The following is an 18,447-nucleotide window of genomic DNA, read 5'->3' on the forward strand; positions in this document are numbered from 1 at the left end:
TTTGTTATTCAAGTTATGAGACTCGTCCTTTGGGCATTGTGCTTTTCCTCGCTTTGCTCAACTTTTCGCCCTCGCCCTCAGGTTATTCGGAACTCAGTCACGGGTGTAATATCCTCTGTACGGTAAAGTCTTAAGGTTGTAACTCGCGTAGTCCGACCGATCTTTGAGCATGGCGTTTGTGATCTTGTGGGCCTCTTCAAGACTGTACGGGCAACCCACATCCTCGTACACTGTGGTGCTGAGCTCAGGGGGGAGCTTGCAGTCCACAACATTGAGAGCATTGTTCTGGGGGGCCCAGTGTAGCTGCTGCGGCGGAACATTGGCTGTCGAAATGATTGGCGTCTTGGGGTCGACGAGGAAGATGCCGACAACCTTGCGATGACCTGGGCGATGCTGATCCTTGAGTTCGAAGGGGTCCACGCGGTGTGCAAAGACGTTCGGGAAGACAACAAGACGGCCAGGACGGCTCTCGACGGATCCAACCTCAACGGATGGCGGGGAGGCACAGCCTCCTGGTGCGCAGCGCAAGCCGTAGAGGTTTAGGCATTGGCCCTCGTCCATGCCCTCCCGAAAGACGCTGGAATCCGCAGCAGCCTTGAATGAGAGGCGGCTGTCCGTGATGTTCTGGCTGTCATAGTAGTAGATGGCTGATGCACAGATGCGCTCGTTGACGATTCCTTCCACATGGTACGCGCCAGTCTCGTACTTGGGCTTGTCCGGTGTGAGGAGGATGTTGCCAACAGTGACGAAGATTTGGAGCCTGCCTGTCCTGGTTTCATCTTCGACTGTTGCCCACGGCGCGGGGTTCGTAAAGTAGTCGGCACCGACATACGTTGACTTTTGGGATTGGACAATGGGCACAGGTTCGGGTTGCTCAGACCGGTGGGTGGACGCATACCACTCCGTGGAGTCGGCCTGGCCTCGGAAAGGACTGTCCGGGGTGCCTCCACTGTGTCCATGAATCCAGTTTTGAATCCAGTTTCTAGGCTTGCAGCCGCCCTGACTGGCGCAAAGACTGGGCGTTTTGCAGGCGCGACTGAGGGTTTTGAAGTCCTTTTCGGAGAATCGCACATGGTCACCTGGTGACCTCTGCACACTATTGTACGTCGCCGAGAACATAGGCAGGGCTTGGTCCAGGATGTGCTCGACCGTGCGATAAACATCGGCGTGTTCAACAGGGTGCAGGTTGTTGATGTAGCTGGCGATATGGGCCTTGCCCTCGGCGTCAACAACGACTTCGGTGGGCAGCCACTGGTTCTCGCGCGATAGCTCGGACGAGTATTCATCGTCGCCACGGCGTCCAATGAAGCCTGGTCCGCTGTCGTCACTGGCGGTTGCCGCCTTCAGATCGATCACATGACCGCTACCCACGGCGTCGAGACAGTCTGCCAGGCCAAGCACGCGGTCCGTCAGCACCCGTGTGCGGTCGGAAACAATAGGATAAAGCATCGGCTGGACGACCTTGAGGAGGGTCTCGTTGTGGTCGGGTTGCCAGTTCTTGAGCCTCTGGGCCAGTGCCTCGTCCTCCACACCTTTGAGTGACTCGGCGATCGAGCTTCGAAATTCCTCGGGCGTGTCCTTCTTGAGGATGGCGGCGTTGACGTCGAGGACGCCAACGATGCCCGTGGATTTGAAATCACGGGCCTTGTGCTGGAGCTCTGCGATGCACCCTTGAAACATGGCCGCCGAGAAACCGCAACCGGGGTCCTCGTCTTCCTCGTCTTCCTCGTCCTCCTCTGTCTTCCTTTTATGGTGCCTCGGGCTGGACTCGGGCTGGGGCAGGCCGGCGAGCTTAAATTGTTCGAGCTCCAGCTTGCGGACACCTTGGTCGTTGAGGACTTTGTCGTCCCAGCCGGGCATGTCGGTGACGCTGTTCATGAAGGTCAACATGGCGCGTTCGCGGAGGGTCGGCGCGGGGCTGAGGCGCCAGTCGCCTAGAAGGGCGAGCGGGAAGATGGCATTGCGCTGGTCCTCCTCGGTATATACCATGATGTCGAGTCCCAAGCCTGGACGCGGGCCTCCAGCGACGGTAACCATGGCGGCGAAGGTCAAACTCGGTGAGATCAGAGCGGGTTACAGTTTGGTGAGGCGAGAAGGGGCGGCGGGCTCGGTGTGCGAGTTAGAGAGTGAATGGGCAAAAGCAACGTCTGTCGCCACCTAACAGCACAGCTTACATACCGTTCGAGGCCATGCCATGGGTCGTCGATTTCACTTATTGCCCCAGGCACGCCAAGTCCCGCTTGCCGAACACGACGGCGCCGTAAGCCACGTGACCCCCCCGAGGTGGCCGTCGGATTCGCGTCAGAACGGGACGTGTCGGTGGCCACGGGACCTGGGCCCCACCCAGGACGGGTCAGTGAAATGAGTGTGCCTTGCGCTGCTGGGGCTGGTAGATTGTTGAGAGTCATTGGGGGAAATGAAGTTCGATGGGAAAGAAGTGAGAACGCGAGCAAGTGAAGTGGTTGACGCGCAATGCTTGGCGGAATCACGTGACTGGCCATTTGACTGTTACATAAGCTGTCAGGGCATGACGTCATGCATCTGCCCAAAGACCAAGGCCATTGTGTCCATCTGCCGAGTCTTTCGTCGTCTCTTCCACTCTCTTGGCCAACAACATTGACAGTTCTTGACACCAGGACATGCGAAGATCATGAATGGAACCTATAGCAACGCTAGTAACGCATCTCACCTCGCAGACCGATCGCTTGGCCCTTGCCCCTCCCTCGGAACCTGCGAAGAGCATTGTCCACCTCAAGGCGTTCACCTCGCGCGAAGCCGAAGCCATCTCTCTACCTGCGCGACCCATTGTGTCTTCGCACCCAACTGGTTGATTGACATGATTTAAGTCGCTCAACTCTGACGCCCACGCCTTCAGCAGACACGTCTCACCGCTCGCTATTTCGAGACCACTCCTTCACCCGACCCCGCCTCCTGCACGACCTCAACCTCTAGCTCCGCAGCACTATGTCAACAAACATCTCCTGGGCCGACGTCAGCGACAATGTCCCGACCCTCCACTACCCCTCGGACTTTGAGGCGTGGAGCATCAAGCTGCGCGAGTACTGCTTCGCCAAGGGTGTCCTCCCGCACCTGGACGGCGTCGTGCCCGAGCCCTTTCGCTCCCCGACGATGGAGAGGAAGGGATGGGCGGGCACGCAGGAGCCTATCCACCAGGAGATCGATCACAGGATGTTTGAGCATCTGTTGGAGAGGCGTGCCAAGTATTCGGGCATGACCCTCGAAGCGCTCCAGAGGAAGGGCATCGTCATCGTCCTGCCTCTGAAGCAGCTCCAGATGTGGGACCGCTGGGCCGAGAAGGAGCGCCTGGCGCGTATGGCCATTCTCAAGTCGATCGCCCCGTTCCATGTCGACGGGTTGGGCGACCTGCCCACGGCGCACGAGATGTACAAGAAGCTCGCGGCTGCAGCCCGTGCTGAATAGAGCGTTCATAGAGTCATGCACATGGGCAGCTGAGCCCCAGGTGCCCACTCACGATCACATGCGCCGCTGTTTGTGGGCAAGCGGGGGCGTCCTGCTCGGCTCTCACTGGCGCCACAGCTGTTCTGGTAACCCCATCCATTCACTACACAACTGTACATTCTACTTGCCGACCTTGAGCACATCCCTGAGGAAGTGGGTCGCCTGCGCAATAGCCGCCTTGGACGCGTTGGTCTCGTGCATCGAGTTGACCATGACAAAGTCGTGGATGATGCCGCCGTACCGCGTCGCCGTGACCTGCACGCCCGCGCGGCGGAGCTTTGCGGCAAACTGCTCGCCGTGGTCGCGCAGCACGTCGCACTCGGCCGTGATGAGCAGCGTCGGCGGGAAGAACTTGACCTGGTCCTCTGTCGCGCGGAGGGGCGACGCCGTGATCTCGGCGCGCTCCTTCTCGCTGGTAGTGTACTGGTCCCAGAACCACTTCATGCCGTCCCTGTAGAGGAAGTATCCCTCCGCAAACTCCTTGTAGCTCGCGCTGTCGAAGCTCGCATCGCACACAGGGTAGAAGAGGACAGCGCCGGCGAAGCTGAACTCGCCCCGCTCCCGCGCCATGAGGTTGAGCGCGATGGCCATGTTGCCGCCTACCGAGTCGCCCGCGATTGCGACGCGGGCCGTGTCGAGCCCCTCCGAGGCACCGCTCTCGAACAACCACTTGGCGGCGGCGTAGCTCTGCTCATTCTGCACGGGGTAGTGCGCGTCCGGCGCGCGCGTGTACTCTGGAAACACGACCGCCGCGCCCGTCTGCACGGCGAGGTCGCGCACGAGCACGTCGTGCGTGTGCGCGTCGCCAAAGACCCAGCCCGCGCCGTGCGTGTACAGGATGACCGGGAGCGGGGACTTGCTGCCCCTGGGCTTGAGGATGCGGACGGGGACCTTGTTGCCGCCATTGGGGCCGGGGATGTCGATCCACTTGTCGTCGACGTCGGGCTTGGCCACGGGCGAGTTCTGCACGTCGTCGACGGCTTTGCGCCCGTCGGCGGGCGGGATCTGGAAGAGGAACGGCGGGTTGGCAGTCGCCTCGACGAACGCCTGCGCGGCGGGCTCGAGCGCGTAGTTGTGGGGGTTGGCGCCTGGCATTGTGGTGGCGGTGGTGGTGGTGCCAGGGGGCTGGTCGTGGTGGTGCGAGGGGGAGTCCGCTCGCTTTATACTGCTCGTCATGCCCCCCCATCGCCGATGAGCTGCGGCCATCTCGCGGCTTGCGGGCCGTGTGAGTTCTGGCGCCGGGACGTCATCAGCGTCATGTGCCGTAACGTTTCACCTCCGCCCGCTCCAGGCCACCCCCGGCTCGGTTAAGCTTTCGGGCGGCACTGGCGCCCCGAGGCCGTGCCGCGTGCATGCATCGGCGAGGGAGTGTGCGAGAATGTGTCGAGCGCTCGGCTAGCCGCCGTCGGCGTGAGTTTGTCCGAGAGCACGGCGATCGACGCCGCGCCGAGCTCGGCGTCATGGCCTCAACTGCCCGCGCTGGCGCGTCGTGGTTACACCCGACGCTGAGGCCCGACCGCCCGGCGCCGCTGCTGCTACGGCCGTGTTGCGGACAGCGGCTCGGCTACAGCGCCGAAAGTACTCGGCCTTGTGACGACGGCGCGGGCCACCAAGCTCGGGGCAGGGCCGATGTCGCTCAAGATGATACAACTGCATTAGACAACTACTGGTACCGCCACTGCCTCCAGTCCCCTCCCGTCGCGTTGGGGTCGCTCCCCTGGTCCCACTTGTGGAACATGAAGTTCTGGTACATGAGCTCGGCGTGCCCTGCGTCGATGGGCTTGACGCGTTCCCACACCCGCGTCGTGTCGACGCCCGTAAAGTCGTACCTGACCGGCTTGCGGGGCTCGGTACCGGGCCCAAACCGCCTCTGGTAGTACTTGAGCAGCTTGCGCGTGGGGTTCTTCTCGAGGTCGGTCTCGGACTCGGCGAGGATCGCGAGCCAGCGCTCGGGGCTGACGCGGAGGAACGGCACGCCCGTCGCCTCGAGGCCGTCGAGCACGTCGGACCAGGCCCCAGCGTGCGGGTTGACAATGTTGAACACGCGCGCTGCCGCCTTGCCGCCCTGTCGCTGCTGGTAGTCTGCCGAGATCTCGGCGATCATGTCGGCCGCCTCGTCGACCGGGAGCCACTGCGGCTGCTCGTCGAGCTCCGGGAGGGCGCGCAGTGTCTCTGCCGAGCGCCAGAGCAACGGCCAGGCCTCGGACACGTTCCAGAACCCGTGGACAACGTCGCCCGTGAGCTGGCCGACGCGCATCACGGCCGCGGGCAGGACCTTGCCTGCCGCGCGCACAATGTTCTCGGCGGCCCACTTGCTGCGGCCGTAGCCCATCGGCGCAGCCGTGTCTGGTGAGGCGGAGAAATCGGCGGGAACGACCTCGTCGGCGGGCAGGCGCGCCACCGTGCTGATGCTCGAGACGTAGACGAAGGCCGGGGGCGGCTCGTCGCGGTTGCCAAGCGTGTGGAGGTTGATGAGGTTGACGAGGGTCGCAAACTGCTGCTCGTAGCTTGGGAGCGACATGGAGAAGTTGACGGGCCACGCGCAGTGGACAATCAGGTCACACGACTCGGCGTAGTACTCCAGGTCCGACTTGGACAGGCCAAAGTCGGGCTTGGCGTAGTTGACCACGGGGCAATCGGCTTGTCTGATGTCGTCGCTCCGGCGGCCTCGTTGGTGGAGAGACCGCTCCAGCTCCTTCTCCCCCGCCAGCTCGTTCACCGCGCGCATGAAGCACACGATGCGATGGGAGGGGTACCGCTTCGACAGCTGCAGGAACATGTGGCAGCCGAGCGCGCCGCTCGCCCCGGTGAGAATGATTGTCCGCTCCCGCGTGGTGGATCCCGGTGCTTGGCCCTTCTTTGGCGCGACGTAGGCCTTGGGCTTCTTGATCATGGTCGACCAGTACTCGACCATGGCGAGCATCATCTTGTTTGCGGCCTCGGCCGCCTCGGGCGTCTCCTCGTCGTCGAGCTGGCGCGCCTGGCCCGTGGCGAGGGCGACGATGTGCGCCGCGAGCTGCTTGATAGTCGGGAGCTCGTAGATGATGTTGGTGCCCAGCGTCACGCCCTCGAGGTCGTACTCCTTGAGAATCTCGTTGCGCAGCTGCGCGCCCTGCAGCGAGGTGATGCCCATCTCGTGCAGGTCGCTGGCCTCCGTGATGGGGGAGAGCCTCCGCCTCGTGGACGGCTGGTATCGCCCAGCCCGTTCAATGAGGAACTGCTCAATCTCCCGCTGCGAAGTGTACGTCACCTTGCGCTTCGTCTTGTTGCTCGCGCCCTTCTCAAACGTCTCGTACACGTAGTCGATGTGCTTCGCAAACTTGGCGTAGCACGCCGGCCGGAGGATGCTCATCTTTGTCGCGACGGGGATCTCGGTGCCGTACTTAAGGAGCGCGACCATGTCCTTGAGGATGCGCGAGTGAGTGGGCGCGTGTGAGTTGGCCTCCTCAATGACGGGCCAGATGGCGTCGAGGAACTTGCGCGCGCTCTCGGCCGCGAGCGGCGCGCCCTCGTCGGACGGGAGGATGAGGCAGCCGGTATGCGGCCGGCCGTCGCCGAACACGATGCACTCTTGGATCAGGCGCGAGTTGCCGCGGATCGCGAGTTCGAGCGGTACGGGGTTGGTCTTCTCGCCCAGCGTGTGCGTGAGCGTGTCGTCCAGCCGGCCGATGTACTTGAACCACGAGGGGTGGTCCGGATGCTGCTGGAACAGGTCCTTGGTGGCGTATGCGCCGTCCTTGCGGTTGGACACAATCTTTGCCGGCCAGCCGTCGAGCACGACAATCTCGAACGTGTCGTTGCCGTGCGGCACGAGCTCGATGTACTTCGCCACAAGGCCCTCGGCACGCACCCAGTTCCACGCCTTGTCGGTCGCGTAGTCGCGCTTGGACGACATGAGCGCGCCGGTTTCTGCTGTCAGCTTGCCGAGCTCGTCCACTCACCCGTCGTTCCGAACACAGACATGAGGGGCACGCCGGCGGCGACGAGGCGGTCGCCTAGGTCGTCGGGCACTGCCGCGCCGGCGTACGAGACAGTCTCCATTGACGCGAGGCTCCTCGTCCCCGCCTCGGACTCGGAGAGCAGCTTGAGCACGTAGGGCACGGCGAAGTGCTGCACCGGGGGCGTGGGGGACATTGCTATCGTCCGCACAATGTTGTCGGCCGTGATGGGCAGGTGGGGCGGGAGCAGGGTGAACGCCTTGCCGTGGTAGATGCACCGGAAGCTGCCGTCAGCATCGCCCCTGACGCGCACTCACATGCTGAAGTGGCCGAAGCCGTGGAAGAGGGGCAGCGCGCTGAAGCCCGTCTTCGGGACGCTGTTGGCCGCGTTGGCGATCATGCCATAGTGGGTGATGTACACTGGCTTTGGGAAGCCCGTGCTGCCCGAAGAGTGCAGGATGACGCAGGTACGTTTGCTCTCGACCTCTGGCGGGAGGCGCGCGGGGAACGGCTCGATCGCGGCGTCGCGCACTCCGCCCTTTCCCCAGAGGGGGAATCGCTTGTCCTCCGTAATGTCGACTCTAACCCCCTCTTGCGCGAGCAGGCGCTGCGCCTCGTGCGCCGTCTCGATAAACTTGGGCCCGTAGATCAGGTGCGTCGCCCGCGTAATCTTGCACAGGTGCGCGATGGCGGACACCGAGTTGTTCACCGAGAGGAGGAGCGGCGCGAGGCCGAGCTTGGCCAGCGCGATCTCGAGGAGCGACTCGTCGACGGCCGTCGAGACGAGCACGGCAACGACTTGCTCGGGCGGCGTCTGGCCCTCTACCGCGGGAGGCGCGAGCGGAGCATAGTACGCCGCGAGGCGGTCCACGGCGCGCTGGATATCGCCGTACCTGGTATCAGCAACGTCCGCAGCAGTACCCACGTCAGAGTCTGCAGCTGGCTCGCGTCCTCGGGAATGCCGGTGTGCACGGCCGGGTCGTCGGGCTGCGTCTCTACGGGGTTAGTCACGCTCCTGCGGCCCACTCACTGGCCCGGAGGGCGATGAGCTCGGTCAAGCTCTGCGCGTGGAAGTGCGGTGCGGCCATGCTGAGGGTGTTGGGGTGTGCGAGGCATGGCCTGCACGACGACGGGTATTATACCTCGGTGACAGCTCTGTCCGACTGCGAGTGGCAAAGGGTGCCGGCAGCGGGCCGACGGAGAGCGGTCCGTACCATGTGGCACCACGTGCGCGGACCGGTCCGTGGTCCGGCCATCTGCGCAGGACCGCGGTCCGACGCCGCGCCGCCCGGTGTCACCGGAGAAGACCGTGAGTGGGGGAGCGGCTGGAGCACGTCGCGGACTCGGCCTTGCCTCTTCCTGCACCGTCCTCGACAGTTTCCTCGCCACCCTGCGCCCTCGAGCCCTCCGAGCGCAGTCCACAATGCACTTGCACCCCTCCGAAACCGTAAAGGTTTGATCGTATAACGGTTAGTACACAAGATTCTGATTCTTGTAATCTGGGTTCGATTCCCAGTCGGACCTGAGCGAGTGACGACCTGGTTGGTCGGTTGCTTTTTGGCGGCGGGGGGGGGGGGGGGGATGAGTGCAATGCCGCTGGCGTCCGACACGCGGGAGAGGTGGCGACGAGCATGCATGACGGGCGCAGGTGTTGGGTCGAGCCGGCGAGGCGGGCAGGGATGCGAGTATGCGTTGTATCGGGGCGGGCTGTGGGGTGCTGAGACGGCGGAGTTGTGGCCAGACGGGCGGGGAGTCAGGCAGTGGGGAGCGAACAGAGCAAAGAGAATGTCACAACTCAAGGGCGACCACGTCGCGGTGACGGGCAGCGAGTCGCTTGCTGAGGATCTCATGCATGTCCCCGCTGCAGCGCCCGTTCTGGGGCCCGCCAGTCGAATACACCCCGTCGTGCTGCTGGTCGTCTGGCGAGCCGGCGCCTGGCGTACGGCCTCGCCACGTTCGTAGCCGACCCCGGCCAGACCCACTGCCCATGCCGAGCCATGTAAGCCAGCACAGGCAGGAGCACAGTGGTGATCCGAGTCCAGGCCACGCAGCACCCAGCCCCTCAGCCTCACAGCCAGCTCCTCCAACCGGACGTCGCCAGCCGCCCCCTGCCCTCCCCGCACCCGTCAAGCCGAGACAATCTGCATACCTCACACCTCACTACTTCTTCAGCGCCTTGAGCTCGGCATCAGCCTTGGCGATCCACTCATGCGCGTCCGCGATCGCCTTGTCCTTCTCCTCCTGCGCAACAGGGCCCCTCCCAGCCGAGGGCACGCTCAGGCCCGCCTGAACCGCCGGGCGCGCCGCAATGCGGTCGACCCACGCCGCGAGCTTGGGGAACTGGCGGATGTCGACGCCGGCCCAGTAGCTGCTCCGCACCCAGGGGTAGACGTTGATGTCGGCGATGGAGAACTTGTCGCCGACGAGCCAGTCGCCCGCGCCGAGGGCGAGGCCGTCCTCGAGGACGGAGTAGAGGCGCTCGACTTCCTGGACGTAGCGCTTGATGGCGAAGGGGATCTTGATGGGGGCGTAGCGGCTGGGCACGGGCGTTAGCGAGTGTGCGCTGCGCTGAAGGGGGCTGGGGGGGGGATACACCGGGGAAGGCCTTGCGTCGTACCGCCGGCCATGTCCCCCCCCCCCCTCGCCCTCGCCTCCGGCTCGGGCTCGGCGGGCTCGACTCACAAGAACACATGCGCCTGCCCCTGCATGGGCCCGACGCCGCCGTGCGCAAAGAAGATCCAGCTCAGCGCCTTGGAGCGCAGCTTTGCGTCCTTGAACGTAAACTTGAACTCTGGGTCGTAGTTCTCCGAGAGCCAGAGCAGGATTGACGCCGTCTCGAACACGTTGTGCGCGTCAAAGTTGTCGTCGACAATGGCGGGGATGCGGCCGTTGGGGTTGATTGCGAGGAAGGAGGGGTGCTGCGGCGAGCGTCAGCGAGCCGTATGTAGCGAGCGGCCAAGTCAGCCCACCTTCTGCGCGTTGGTCGAGATGTCAATCGCCGACACGTCGTAGGCCAGCTTGGTCCTAGCGAGCTCGGGATACGCGGCCCTCAGCTCCTCGAGGTGGATCGACACCTTGTGCCCGTTCGGCGTGGGGCCAGTGTACAGGTGGATCTTGGGCGCGCCCTGCCCGTCGACCTGGCCGGCCTGGGAGGGGCCGAGGGCCGGCGGTGCGGGAGGAGGGATGTCGACCGTGCCGAGGGGGACTGCCATTATGCGCTTGAGTGTAGTGAGGCGGGTGATGGGCGAGGGGGAGGGGGGCATTTGGGAGACGTGAGAGAGCGAGTTGCGCTTAAGAGCGCGACGAAGGCAACGGACGCATCACGTCATACACGCTCGGTGGGGTGCCGCTGGATGACAAACCCTAATCGCGACACAGTCACTACGAGCACGACGGCGCAGGCCGAGCTGCACTCCGGCTGGCGGGCAAGCGCGCGCACCCCGCATGCGCGCATGCGTGCGCGCAGCGAGCAAGCGAGCAAGCACGCCCGTGGGGGGGTTGCTGGCACTGCGTGGCCGGGTCGGGGACGGCGCCGGCCTACGCCGATGTTGCGCCGATGGCCGTTGCGCCGATGGCCGGGGTTGCTCGACTGTATCTGCATTCCGGGGTATCAAACTACATGCGGCGCGTCTGTCGTAGCAACGAGACCGGAGTAGGCCGAGTTGTGAGGCAAGCGCGCCAGCGGACCCCCTCTCGTCTAGCCAGCCTCCTACACAAGCACCAGCCTGCCTCCTCGCGCCTACGGCGCTCGGCTCACCGTGCCCCACCCGCGGGCACCGCAAAGTTCCTCCTATTAAGCAGCAGCCCCTTGATCGCGCGCACCTCGCGCCGCACGCTATCCCACTCCTGGCTCTTGGCCGCAGGCAGACCAAGCACGCTCTCGCCCTCTGGCTTGCCGCTCCCGCTCGCCTGGGCCAAGTTTGCGCTGAGCGTGCCGAGGCCAACACGGCCGGTGGACCCGTACGCCGAGCCCCCGCCCCAGGTCGAGTTTGCCAGCCCGCGCGCGACAAACAGCTCGCGGTGCAGGCCCGAAGTGTAGCTCTCGAGCGTGCTGATCAGGCTCGTGCGCGTCGTGTTGGTCGCGTCGAGCGAGGCCGCGAGGTCGCGCAGCGACGCGCTGAGCGCGCTCGGGTCGGCGTGCAGCGACGGCGGGGGGCGCGTGTCCTCGTCCTCCGAGGTGACGGTCACGGCCGTGACTGAGGGGGGTGCGGCCTTCTCCTTGTCCTTTGCCGAGGCGTCGGACCGGGACGAGCGGGTGCGGACGAGCGCGAGCTCGTTGCCCTGGGGCGTTGGCTCGGCCTCGGCCTCCCTCGCGCGGCGGTAGATGCCGAGCGCGCGGATCCTCCCCAGGCCCTCGAGGAGCGAGCGCCACCGCTCCTTCTGGGGGATGCTGAGCGCCGTGCGCGCGGAATACGTCGCGTGCAAGAGGGGGAGGAGGAAGGTCGACCACAGCCCTGCGACGAGGGCGCCGCCGCCGAGCACAATGCCGACGAGGTACGCGAGGCGGCGGAGCAGCGCCGGCAGGGACGAGGGCGCGCGCGCCGCCGCCGGCGCGGCGGGCAGGTGCTTGACCTTTGGCGCCATGCCGTAGCGCGCGGCCTTTTCGTGCGCCGTCGTGTAGATCTGGGACGCGGCGCCAGCGGCGGACGCGGACGCCGTCGCGCCGGATACGAGCGTGGACGAGGACGAGGTGTCGGGCGCGTCGTTGGTGGACGAGCCGGCGTCGGCGCCGGTCGAGGACGCGGGGGCCTCGGGCTCGCCTGTCGACGGCGGTGGTGGTGGTGGGTCGTTGTTGTCCGACATGGTGATGGAGAGGACGAGCAGACGCAAAGGCAGAAGCTGAAGGTTGCTCGCTCTCGCCGCTCGGGCTGGCGACTAGCCGGCCGCGGAGTCAGGCGCCCAGTGTCAGCGCCACGTGGTCCACGTGGCGTCGTGCGCATGACGCTCGGGTGGCCAACACACGATTGCGCGACCCGACTCGTTGTCGTCAACAACAACAGCAACAGCGAGCACAATGTCGCAGCTAGAAGGTGGGTAGGGAAGAGCGGCAGCAGCGGTGCGGGGACCTCCCCCACCGTCCGCCGCTCACTCGCCGCTCGCGGACGCGCTCACGCACCAGCGACCCCCGCAGCCGTGCCCCCCGCCGCGGCGGCCGCGCTCGAGAGCTACAAGGCGAAGGATGCAGCGAAGGGTGAGTCGGCGCGGGGGCCTAGCCCGTCATACAATGCCTGATGGCTGACGCTCCGTCCCCGGCGCACTCGACCCCTCCCACGATCCGGCCCGTACCCTCCCCTCTCTGACCACTCGACCCCCCGACCACGACCCCGCGCACGCTCCCCCCCGCCAACCCCCAGTCGTCGTCCGCTTCAAGTCGATCGGCGCCGCGCCCATCATGAAGAACAACGTGTTCAAAGTGACGGCGGGTAACAAGTTCCAGGCGGTCATCGTCTTCCTGAGGGGGCAGCTCGGCGTCAAGGCCGGCGACAGCTTGGTGAGTTGCTTCGGGCGGCGGGTGGGCTTGGGGCTCGCTCGGGGTTGGCTTGGGGCCCGCTCGGCGCGACGACTGGCGTTGCTGGTGTTGTGCCGGGTCCGAGCCGCGCCTTCACGTACATCGCTCGCTCGCTCCGCTCCCTTGCCCCGCTCGCTCACACCCCAGTTCACGTACATCAACGGCGCGTTCGCGCCCACGCCAGACGACACCGTCGGCAACCTCTACAAGTGCTTCGGGACCGACGGGCACTTGATCGTAAACTACTCGTGAGTGTGGGCACGCGCGGACGCTGACCCGCAGCAATACCCAGGCGTGGGGATAGCCGCCGCCTCTTGACTCGTGATACCCCGCATCCTATTGTATTCGCATGTATGGCACTTTGCATCCAGACGGGGTAGGGTGGCTGGGTCGAGCGGCGAGGGAGAGGGGGGACCCGAAAGCCGTGGAACGACCCTGGTGTTCACTCTTCGCAACGACAGCTCCTCTACGCTGCTACACCACGCCCCCCACCCCGCCCGCATAACAACCAGTCTTCATTGCAACCCCCAGCGCGGGGCAAGCTACAACACTTTACTTTGTCGACACACCGTCTCCACATACGCCACGCCACTCTTGCAAGCTCCTAGCTCCTGCCCCCTCACCGACCGTTTTGCAAGACCAGCCAACGGCCGTCGGGGTCGCGTCAAGGCAGGGGCTCGCGGCTCGACGACAGCTTGTTGAGGGAAATGTACACATCTGGGGTTGTTAGCAAGGTGAACAGTACGGCTCGCTCCACTCACCCGTTCCGTAACCGTCCATCGAGATCAGACGGAGGTCACCGCCAAAGTAGCGCGCGTACAGTCGCGACAGGGGCAGACCGTAGCCGAAGCCAGCCATTGGCGCCTTGAAGTCCGACGACTCGATGGTCGCCTCCAAGCCCTCGTCGCTCATCGTCGTGTAGAGGTAGGTCCAGATGACAGGCAGGGCAGAACGGGGGATGCCGCCGCCCTCGTCCGAGATCTTGATCGTGATATCTTCAGAGCCCTCGACGACAATAACCTTGACCGGTGGGAAAGAGTCCTCGTTCTCCTCGCCGTAGCGTTCAACAACAGCGCGGAGCGAGTTTTTCAGCAGTTCAAAGCAGATGTGCGAGCTGCAGCGTCAGTCGCGGCTCGCCATTTTTATCGGCGTGCTCACAGATGTCCGGGGATGTAAGGGAATGTGAGGTCCTTGGGACAGAGGAGTTGGATGGGCGGTCCCTTGAAGAGGCCGTAGTGCTCCTCGCAGACAAAACGTGCGTTCTCAATAGCCTCGTGGCAGATGTCGTGCACGTTGGCCCGTGTGCAGATGATACCGACATAGTCGGAGTGGGGCTGGAGCGTGTTGAGCGCAACGTCTGGGACGGTTAGTGGGTCTGGCGTGGGGTGGGGATCGTGACAGGCACCCGCGAAGCCGGGCCCTCTGGCCACCAACTCGCGTGCCCCCGTCACGACCACAACGCGCAGCTGCGCTGCTCTACTCACGCTGCCCAATGAGTGCGCGGATACCGATACGCGAGAGATAGAACCTGTCGAGCCACTCCTGGATAGTCTGTCCTATCCTGCCCGTCTTCTCCTTGCGCTTCCACTCGAGCACACCCTGGGCGACCGACGTCACGGTCGGGTCGTGGCGCTTCTTGATGTTCTGGAGGAGGCGTGTAAACTGCTCATTGTACTCGTGCACCTCGGGCGGGTAGACGACGTTGACGGGCGGCGGGGAGAAGTACATGCGCTCGATGGGCACGCGCATCCGCACGCCCCCAGACTTGAAAGAGTGGTGCCGGCTATACCGGTCGTTGATGTTGCGGCCTGATCCCACCGGGCCCTCGTTCATCACCGGGTCGAGCGATGGATTGGGGACGGCGCGCGGGAAGTTGATGTGTCTGGGCGGTTAGCTCGGCTGCTGCTGGCTGCCATGGTGCTGCGTGCGCGAGCGCGGGACTCACTCGGCCGGAGGCATGCGCAGAATGTCCTCGAGCTCGGTCGACAGCTTGGGTCTTGGGAACGTGACGAGCTCCTCGAAACTCTGGGCGTACCACTCCTTGACGCGGTTGATGGACGGCATCTTGCTCAGGCCATCGGGGAGCGACTCGAGCTCGACGACGCGATGCGACAGGCGGATCGGCAGCTCCTCGGAGAGGAACTGGGACGCCTTGAGCAGCGTGCCCTGCGATGGGTCCTGTCCGAACAGGATCATTTGCTGGAGCGACACTGTCGTCTCATCAGCTTGGGAATTCGCGGGAATCGGGAGGGCAGGCGCGAGCTCGGCCCCTCACTCACCGCCCGTGGGAGGGAACGACGCAAAGTGGTGGATCTTGTCCCAGAGGGCCGGGGTGATCTTGAACCTTGACATGATGGTGGTTTGTGGTAGTGAAGCAAGGTGTTTCGAGAGTGTGATGGGAGAGAGTGTGATGGGCGGCGGGCGCCGGAAGTGGTCAAGTGACGTGGAGTGGAGTGGGTGTGATGCCGAGTGTGCTGGCTATTGATGGGATGAGTGTGGCCGATTGATGAGGAGGGAGTGATACACTTTGCTGGGGCTATAGTCTTGACAAGGGAGAGGAGGAGGCTGCTGTGTTGCCGTTGCTGTCGACAGTGTGATGTGGTTGAAGGACGAGTGCGGAAAGACGAGCGATGGGATGTGAGTCGTCGCCCGTCCGTGCCGGTTGTCGGAACGTTCTCAGTCTCACCCGGCCGGCTACCACCAAACGACCACCCAAATTTGATCCCGCTTTTCTGTCGTTGGCTGGGCTTAATGGTCCGCCATTTTCTTACCGACTCGAATTTCAATGACAACAAGAAACCCCTTCAAGCAGCATTCATTCCCCCTTCCCTACCTACCTCGCAGCTCATCTCGCAGCAGCAACACTGACAGCCCTCGCTCCGCCATCTCTCACCCGCAGCGTCGAAAACATCGCCATGCATGGCGAGTAGCCAGTCGTTGCTGCCTCGCCGGCTATCAACCCCGCGCCCGCGCTTAGCTCGCCGCCTACAAAAGTCATGCCGGCGAAATAAGCGGCGACAAGATGGATTTTGATCCCGCTAATGACCTTTTTCGACTGGTAATCGGACAAACTGGGCATAATACAATCACCCGCCGAGCCCGTCCGCGACCGACAAAGAGCGACATCACGTCCTGCACTCACCGACAGCAGGGCGACATGGTCCGGCGCAGCAGTGACGTTCGGCGGTGACGCAGCGCGCAGTGCGCAGCGGCGACGGTGAGCGACACATGCCGGCGCGAGCAAGCATGACGCTGCCAGAGCACCGACATTGTCAGCGCTCATGTTGAGTGGCCATGACGTCCGTGCAGCCAAAGGGCCATTACGTCATAGCTGGTCGCTCGCGCTCATTCCGTCCCTAAAGTCAACCTTGCACCAAACGTCTTTTGTTGTCGTCTCGTCCTCGGCACGTCGTAGAGCCGCCCGCTCGGCATCGGAGGGCACGTGGGCGTCGTCGCGTGGGCCAGACGGACCGTTCGGCGCCACCGCCGAGGCCTCGCTTCGCTACGCCCGCCCGCTCTCTCGCCCCCGCAGCTCGATACGACAGCTTACCCGAGCCGCACGAGTCTCGGGGTCAGCTGCACGGCTGTTCGTATCGACCTCGCTATGCGTTTCTCGCTGGGCACAAGAACGCATTGTCAGGCTCGGATATGGATGCGCAGCGCCGTAGTGCGTTTTGCGTGCATGCAGCTATCTTGGGCTATGCAGATGGGGCAACCTCGCTAAGCGGGGAGAAGAGGAGGTTGAGCGGCCTCGCTAAGCGTAAACACTTGGCCCCGCGGGACAAGGCAACGGGTTGACGTCGCTGCTCGATGGTATTAATGGCTCTCCGAGTTCAAGGAACCGCTGAAGTTGGACCGCCAAGCGCTTCGCTGACGACGCATCGGCGGCGTCGTCCCGAGGTCCGACATCGCGCAACGTACGCAGCGTCGTGAAAGGCCGTTGTTGAGGCGGGGCAAGATATGCCTGGCAGAGTTTCGACCACGGCGAGCGTAAGGGGACGGCGGTCGCTCTGGCCGTTGCCTTGCTCGCATGCCTCCGTGTCCTACCAATCCAAGGCCGGCTATCGCGCCAGGAGTGATGGAGTATGGCGGGCTTCGCAGCGGAAACGATCACTGACCGCCTCGACTCTGCACGGAGGGGCGGGATCTGTGGCAAGCCAGGCTCCTATCCCTCCTCCCTGCTCAAGTCGGCAACGTCCGTGATCGTTTCAGCCGCGATGCCTGCGGTTCCGTCGTCCCCTCGACTTCGAGCGTGGGTCCGCCGACGATTCGACCATCACGAGGTCCCGCTACGCGCCCGCGGCGATCCTGCGGGGTCAGAAAGTCCGTGTCAGGACCAACCGACTGACAGTCCAGATGAAGAAGGCCTCTTGAAGACCTTCTCGCTCACACCTAGACTACCGAGAACCTCCCCACTCGGTCGTCAGATCCTTGAAGTCGACGTTTCCGCCAAGCAGGTTGCTGGACGAGGGATGCCCGTTGCACTGCCACGAGATGCAGCGCGGACAACATTGACGCTGGCCCATGAGTAGGGAGACCCTCGCCGTGATGCTCCGCTGGCTCACGCTCAGCAGCGCAACCAGCATGCAAGCTGGTCTCAGCCCGTCTGGCTGCCCGACCGCCGGGGTCGACGTGCGGGGTTTCCATGGATATCCCCGCTATCTCGGTGCGTGACGAGGTGCGGGACCGAACAAGGGCCGATGCGGCGTCACTGTTCCGCGCGATACGCGTTCTTAGAACAAGTCGCAACGTTCCATCCCGAACCAGGGATGAGGTAGCGTCGGAGACATTCGCGTCTTGCCGTAACCCTCGCCCACGGGTGTGGAGACTGCGAGCCTCCGAGCGACCTGCGGCGAGCCACACGTCCAGCGCTGCCGTGCCTCCATTCCCAGTGCGTGGCAGTCGGCGACAAGCCTCCGCGCACATCGCCGTGCGTTTCGTCCATAGATGTGGCTCGCCAGTGCCCTCATGAGCAGCACGCATGAGACAGCACGGCCGCGAGCGAGCAAGCCCGTACGAAGGGCTGGCCTCCCACTACCCCTCTCGAGGAAGGCCTTTCAAACCGAGATACTCGCCCACTGTAACGATCGACAGGCTCCTGTGTGCAAGTGGTTCGTGGATGAGGAGGCTGGTTTCGCTTTCCCCGAGGCCGAGAAAGTGCGGATGGGGAGCCTGATCTGGAGTGATGTCAGCAAGTAACGAGGGGGTCGGAAGCAGGCTCACGCTTCGGATTCGGTGTGTGTGCCGTGGGAGTGGCTTGGGCAGTATGAGCAGTGGAGGGTTGTTGACGCAGGTGCCTGTTACAATGTGCATGGGATCGCGGAAGGCTTCTTTCATCAAGAAGAGGTCCAGCGTGGCGAGGCTCGAGATGATGATTGATGATTCCGAGGCCCCTGCAGCCAGTGTATGACTGCCGAAGCGGCTACCCCTCGACTTGTGATCATTCTCAGTGCCTGCTTCAGCGGAGTTGCGACGCTGACGTCCGGGACCATGACCAGCGGTGACAAGGCTGAGGGGCCT

The 18,447-nt window shown here is 64.1% G+C and overlaps 8 protein-coding genes and 1 non-coding gene across 9 annotated transcripts; 3 read left to right on the forward strand and 6 right to left on the reverse strand.

The window, feature by feature from the left end:
• Positions 1-93: 93 nt before the first annotated feature.
• On the reverse strand, positions 94-2,037 carry Q8F55_003122 (uncharacterized protein; the record flags this gene model as incomplete). The annotated part of the gene is made up of 1 exon (XM_069351680.1): positions 94-2,037. The coding sequence occupies one exon, from the start codon at positions 2,035-2,037 to the stop codon at positions 94-96; it is 1,944 nt and encodes a 647-aa protein (XP_069212066.1).
• Positions 2,038-2,964: 927 nt separating this feature from the next.
• Positions 2,965-3,441, forward strand: Q8F55_003123 (uncharacterized protein; the record flags this gene model as incomplete). Its single annotated transcript, XM_069351681.1, has 1 exon — positions 2,965-3,441. The coding sequence occupies one exon, from the start codon at positions 2,965-2,967 to the stop codon at positions 3,439-3,441; it is 477 nt and encodes a 158-aa protein (XP_069212067.1).
• Positions 3,442-3,600: 159 nt separating this feature from the next.
• On the reverse strand, positions 3,601-4,575 carry Q8F55_003124 (uncharacterized protein; the record flags this gene model as incomplete). The annotated part of the gene is made up of 1 exon (XM_069351682.1): positions 3,601-4,575. The coding sequence occupies one exon, from the start codon at positions 4,573-4,575 to the stop codon at positions 3,601-3,603; it is 975 nt and encodes a 324-aa protein (XP_069212068.1).
• A 568-nt stretch (positions 4,576-5,143) lies between these two features.
• On the reverse strand, positions 5,144-8,506 carry Q8F55_003125 (uncharacterized protein; the record flags this gene model as incomplete). Its single annotated transcript, XM_069351683.1, has 5 exons — positions 5,144-7,389; positions 7,422-7,702; positions 7,736-8,311; positions 8,344-8,413; positions 8,449-8,506. The coding sequence occupies 5 exons, from the start codon at positions 8,504-8,506 to the stop codon at positions 5,144-5,146; spliced, it is 3,231 nt and encodes a 1,076-aa protein (XP_069212069.1).
• Positions 8,507-8,870: 364 nt separating this feature from the next.
• Q8F55_003126 lies at positions 8,871-8,942 on the forward strand. Its single transcript has one exon. It is a non-coding gene; the product is annotated as a tRNA-Gln (tRNA).
• Positions 8,943-9,578: 636 nt separating this feature from the next.
• On the reverse strand, positions 9,579-10,630 carry GST2 (Glutathione S-transferase 2; the record flags this gene model as incomplete). Its single annotated transcript, XM_069351684.1, has 3 exons — positions 9,579-9,954; positions 10,101-10,336; positions 10,388-10,630. 3 exons carry the CDS (start codon positions 10,628-10,630, stop codon positions 9,579-9,581), a joined length of 855 nt encoding a protein of 284 aa, XP_069212070.1.
• A 541-nt stretch (positions 10,631-11,171) lies between these two features.
• Positions 11,172-12,221, reverse strand: Q8F55_003128 (uncharacterized protein; the record flags this gene model as incomplete). The annotated part of the gene is made up of 1 exon (XM_069351685.1): positions 11,172-12,221. The coding sequence occupies one exon, from the start codon at positions 12,219-12,221 to the stop codon at positions 11,172-11,174; it is 1,050 nt and encodes a 349-aa protein (XP_069212071.1).
• A 211-nt stretch (positions 12,222-12,432) lies between these two features.
• atg12 (Ubiquitin-like protein) lies at positions 12,433-13,179 on the forward strand (the record flags this gene model as incomplete). The annotated part of the gene is made up of 4 exons (XM_069351686.1): positions 12,433-12,448; positions 12,538-12,609; positions 12,773-12,909; positions 13,075-13,179. 4 exons carry the CDS (start codon positions 12,433-12,435, stop codon positions 13,177-13,179), a joined length of 330 nt encoding a protein of 109 aa, XP_069212072.1.
• Positions 13,180-13,591: 412 nt separating this feature from the next.
• Positions 13,592-15,279, reverse strand: PDK2 ([Pyruvate dehydrogenase (acetyl-transferring)] kinase isozyme 2; the record flags this gene model as incomplete). The annotated part of the gene is made up of 6 exons (XM_069351687.1): positions 13,592-13,644; positions 13,689-14,041; positions 14,086-14,284; positions 14,412-14,809; positions 14,873-15,137; positions 15,207-15,279. The coding sequence occupies 6 exons, from the start codon at positions 15,277-15,279 to the stop codon at positions 13,592-13,594; spliced, it is 1,341 nt and encodes a 446-aa protein (XP_069212073.1).
• Positions 15,280-18,447: the final 3,168 nt, after the last annotated feature.

The sequence above is a fragment of the Vanrija albida genome (assembly GCF_041260175.1).
Source record: "Vanrija albida strain AlHP1 chromosome Unknown contig_2, whole genome shotgun sequence".
NCBI classification, from domain to species: Eukaryota; Fungi; Basidiomycota; class Tremellomycetes; order Trichosporonales; family Trichosporonaceae; genus Vanrija; species Vanrija albida.